Genomic DNA, 4419 nt, shown 5'->3' on the forward strand with positions numbered 1-4419 from the left:
TGAGAGTTCCAACCATGGTTGAAAGTTTCTTCTTGCAAGATTGATGTGAACAATTAATACAAATTTTACTATCCATTGATGTGGTGAAAGCTTTTTCATATATTTAGTGGTTGTATATATTTGCTCATAATATCTTCCATTTGTTTATAGTTGTTAGGTGTTTATATAAGTTTTTATGGATAAAAATAGTAACTACTTTTATTTCTTTTGGAGCATAATTTATTGAGTTGTAATGTTAAAAATAGTAGCTGATACTTATAAGGGTATTCTGGTCATTTTAACAGAATCCAAAATAGTTCTCAAACACAAAAGTCTATCAAAAGTACTTCTGACAGTACTTTTCAGAACCTGCATCCAAACATACAACAATTATTCACTTACTTCAGATAGTACTTCAAAAAATACTTCTAAGAATACATATGTTCTAAGTACTTCTATCTTCTGTATCCACACGGGCCCTTAATGTTTTTCAATGTTGCCGCTATAAGCACTATGAGAAGGGGATATCTCCCAAGTTAAGGAATAAGGAATTGTCATTTGAAGGAAAATTCTATTACCCCACCAAAATTTACATGCAACACACCAATCTTATTGAAATTATTTACAAGTGGGTTAGTGTCGTGTAAATAAAAGTTGATGTACTAATAAAAGCTCTCATGCCAATGTATATGACCTAAATACCCTCATCCTCAACCTCTACCCAAAAACTCTTGGGTTTTCTACCAAAATCAATTATCTTCAACCGGGTTAAGATTCTATTTTCTTCAACCTTCAAATCTCAAAAACAAGATTATTTTTTGACAAGTAAAGAAAGGCTTATTTAAGTAGAAAAACCACAAGACGTTGAAGATGATGGATTGAGGACGATAATGCATGTTTCTAATTTGTCGAGAGAAATGGTTTGTTTGAAGATCATGGGTTTCAAAGTAAATTATCTTCAATCTTAAAATTTTATCTTAGTCAAACTTCAGTTCTTAAGAACAACAATGGATTTTCGGACAAGTAAAATAATGGACTTTGGATAAAAAATCAAGGATTTTCCACAAGAGATTGAATGATTGTTTGAAGATGTTCAAAATAATTTACCTTAGAAGTTAGCAGCTTGAAGATGATAGATTTTCTAAGTGAAAGGCATCGACCATCAGGTTTGGGCTAGAGGTTAAACTCTGGCCGATTTTTAGGTTTAAAACCAAAAAAACAAAACAAGAATTAAATTCATTCACTTTCCAAAATCATTTGGAATTTTTTTTGTTTTGATAACCGGGTATCCTTGCAAACAGCAGATCGTCTTATCCAAAGACTAGTCTCAGGGCACGTGCAACGCCCGCGCATCACACGCACCAGGTAAGTGAGGGTGCGCCCTCGCAAGGTGGCCCCTAAGGAATTAATGCTCATATTGAGTATCGAACTCATGACCTATGGGCATTAACCGCTTATCAATTAGAAATTGCCATTGAGCCAATCCCTCGGGATTATCATTTAGAATAGTTTGATATTTCTTTTCAACAAAATACAGCTCCAATCTCCATCCCAATTGAAAAAAATAATAATAATGAAGTAAAATAATAAATAAAGGTTAGAGATCATTATAAACTTGCTATTTATAATAAACTTTTTATTATTCTTATTATTATAAATCATATCTTTAATTATATATCATATGCAAAATAGGGTACCGTTAGGACCTAGCCAAGCCCACATTTAATGGGTTGGAAATTTTAGAGTTCGACGCTACTTTTGGGCTCAAGATGAAGACCATAACCCTTGTTTATTCAAACAGGTCCATTTGGGTTAATTGGCCTTTCAGCCATAGTTTTAAAACTCGATTGTCCACATGGTTCGATTCAAGTCGAAAACTCATGATCTGTCTCAGATGAATAAAATAAATTGCGAAAAGTCATGAACTGTCTCAAATGAATAAAATAAATTGATATGTAAAGTAAATGAAAATACTTATCTAACCTTGAATCAATTGAACATCAAAAATATGACCTAGATGTAGGGGTGTCCATGGGTTGTTTTCAGTTCAGTTCTACATACCCAGAATTGGAACCCAAAGAAGACCTTGGTGTTCCTAGTCTGGTATGAAATCCTTGGTGTTAGATTATGTTAGATTATATTATTTTTTATTTATTTTGCTTATTTCTTATTATGAGTAGATATGCTATTGTTGGTAGGTTTCCTATTTTCTATGTTTCTTATATATAGTTCAGTTTTTATGTAACATAACAATAAAGTGATTATTGCAATAAGAAATCCTAGTTTTTCTTGGTTTTCACATGGTATCAGAGCCACCATCTTATGGATTTTGTTCATATTGTTGAAGAACGATTATTCTTAGCCACAGCTTTCGCGGATCGAACTTTTTCTGAAGAAATTTTTTGTTGAAGAATATTTTTTTTGGTGCGTTCATACAATCGTTTTCGCTACCGTTCGCTCGCTTCTGCACGTCTTGATTGGATTCTAGTTTGATTTCGTTATTGTTTGGTGATTATTTGTTAGTATTCTTAATTATTTTTTCTCATCATGGCTAATTGTAAAAATGATTCTCTCCAATCGATTAGTGTGCAATTAGATGGAAAAAATTATTCGTATTGGAGTTATGTTATGAAGAATTTTTTGCGGGACTAATCTATGTGGGGTTATGTTACGGGTACAAGAATTCAACCTACAGACAAGGCTACTGATTATATAAAATCGTTGGATATTTGGGAAGCTGATAATTCGAAAATCATCACTTGTATCAATAATTCTGTTACGCACTCTATAGGTGCTTAGTTGGCAAAGTATGAGACTGCCAAAGAGGTTTGGGATCATCTTGCAAGATTATACACGCAGTCTAACTTTGCAAGACAGTATCAGTTGGAGATAGATATCCGTGCTTTTCAGCAGAAGGATATGAGTATTCAGGATTTTTATTCGGCCATGTCAGAATTATGGGACCAGTTAGCACTTACAGAATCCATTGAATTGCGAGCATTCTCACCTTACATCGCTCGTAGAGACGAGCAACGACTGGTACAATTTCTGATGGCCCTCCGTGATGATTTTGAGGGATTACATGAGACAATTTTGCATCATAACCCACTCCCTTCTGTTGATTCGTTAGTCAATGAACTTTTAGCTGAGGAGATACGTCTTAAGTCTCAAGCAGACAAAGGGACTGTCCCAATGTCTACTCTATCTATTTTTGCAACATCTCAAAGACCCCCGAATCAAAATAGGTCGAGTTCGAAGGTTTCTCATGATGAATGTGCTTTCTGTAAGACAAAAGGCCACTAGAAGGCTCAGTGCCCATTACTGTTGAATAAAGTCAAATCATTGCAACCCCAACAGCAACAGTAACTACAACAACAACAACGACGACCTCATCAACTACCACTGCCATCTCAGATTCCTCCATGGCAATTTGGTAATCAACCATCCTAGCGTAATCAATCACCCTAGCATAATAATGCAGTGGCTGCACCATCATTAGATCCGTATATGCTTGAGCAGTTTCAACAGTTTATTGCCTCACAACCACATGCCATGTCTGCTTCTTCTCATGTAGGTTTGTCATCTTCGAGTACTTCAGGTATATCTTCCTTCTTGTGGATCTTTGTCTCTAGCATCTCTCATCATATGTCACCTAATCTGTCATCATTTGTTTCTTTATCTCTCAATTCGTCTGTGTCTATTGTGACTGCTGATGGCACTCCTATGTCATTAGTAGTTGTTGGTTCAATTATTACATCTTGTTTGTCTCTTCCGGATGTTTATTACATTCATAATATTACTTTTAATCTTGTTTCTGTTAGTCAATTATGTGAGTCGGGATACTTAGTCTCTTTTTCTTCTTCTACTTGTTATGTGCAAGACCCGTGATCTCAGAAGCTGATTGGGACAGGCCATAGGCAAGGGGGACTCTATGTTTTGGATCAGCTCAAAGTATCGGAAGTTGCAGCTTCAAGTGTGGATTTATCATCTTTTCGTTTGAGTCGTTCGTCTTCTGATTTTTATTTATGGCATTCTCGTTTAGGTCATGTTTTAGCGTTTCGTTTACAATTTTTAGCTTCTACTGAAGCATTAGGAAATTTAAAAACTTATGATATTTATGATTGTAGTGGTTGCAAACTAGCAAAATTTTCTGCTATACCATTTTATAGAAGTCTTTCTTTTTCTCTTGCTCCATTTGATCTTGTTCATTCTGATGTATGGGGACCTTTCCCTATAACCACAAAAGGGGGGTCACGATATTATGTTTCGTTTATTGATGACTGCACTCGTTATTCTTGGGTTTATCTTATGAAACGTCGTTCTGGTTATCTTTCTATTTTTAATAACTTCAGAGCTCTTGTAAAAACTCAACATTTGGTTATCATAAAGTGTTTTCGTTGTGATTTGGGAGGAAAATACACTTCTAACGATTTTTTTAAT

At 34.8% G+C, this 4419-nt stretch overlaps 1 protein-coding gene across 1 annotated transcript; it reads left to right on the top strand.

The window, feature by feature from the left end:
- The first annotated feature begins 2010 nt into the window (after positions 1-2010).
- On the top strand, positions 2011-3282 carry LOC147405947 (uncharacterized). Its single transcript, XM_086432456.1, has 2 exons — positions 2011-2082; positions 2779-3282. Exons 1-2 carry the CDS (start codon positions 2011-2013, stop codon positions 3280-3282), a joined length of 576 nt encoding a protein of 191 aa, XP_086288582.1.
- The last annotated feature ends 1137 nt before the right edge of the window (positions 3283-4419 follow it).

Source organism: Akebia trifoliata, chromosome 3, assembly GCF_017979445.1.
Source record: "Akebia trifoliata isolate Shusen 1 chromosome 3, ASM1797944v1, whole genome shotgun sequence".
Lineage (NCBI taxonomy): Eukaryota > Viridiplantae > Streptophyta > Magnoliopsida > Ranunculales > Lardizabalaceae > Akebia > Akebia trifoliata.

What these genes read in the sequence shown, in the direction of transcription:
- LOC147405947 (XM_086432456.1), top strand. Translation starts at nt 2,011, where the DNA reads ATGGGTTGTTTTCAGTTCAGTTCTACATACCCAGAATTGGAACCCAAA. An exon ending in ACCTTGGTGTTCCTAGTCTG is followed by an intron (nt 2,083 to 2,778) that starts GTATGAAATCCT and finishes ATAGGTGCTTAG; the next exon opens with TTGGCAAAGTATGAGACTGC.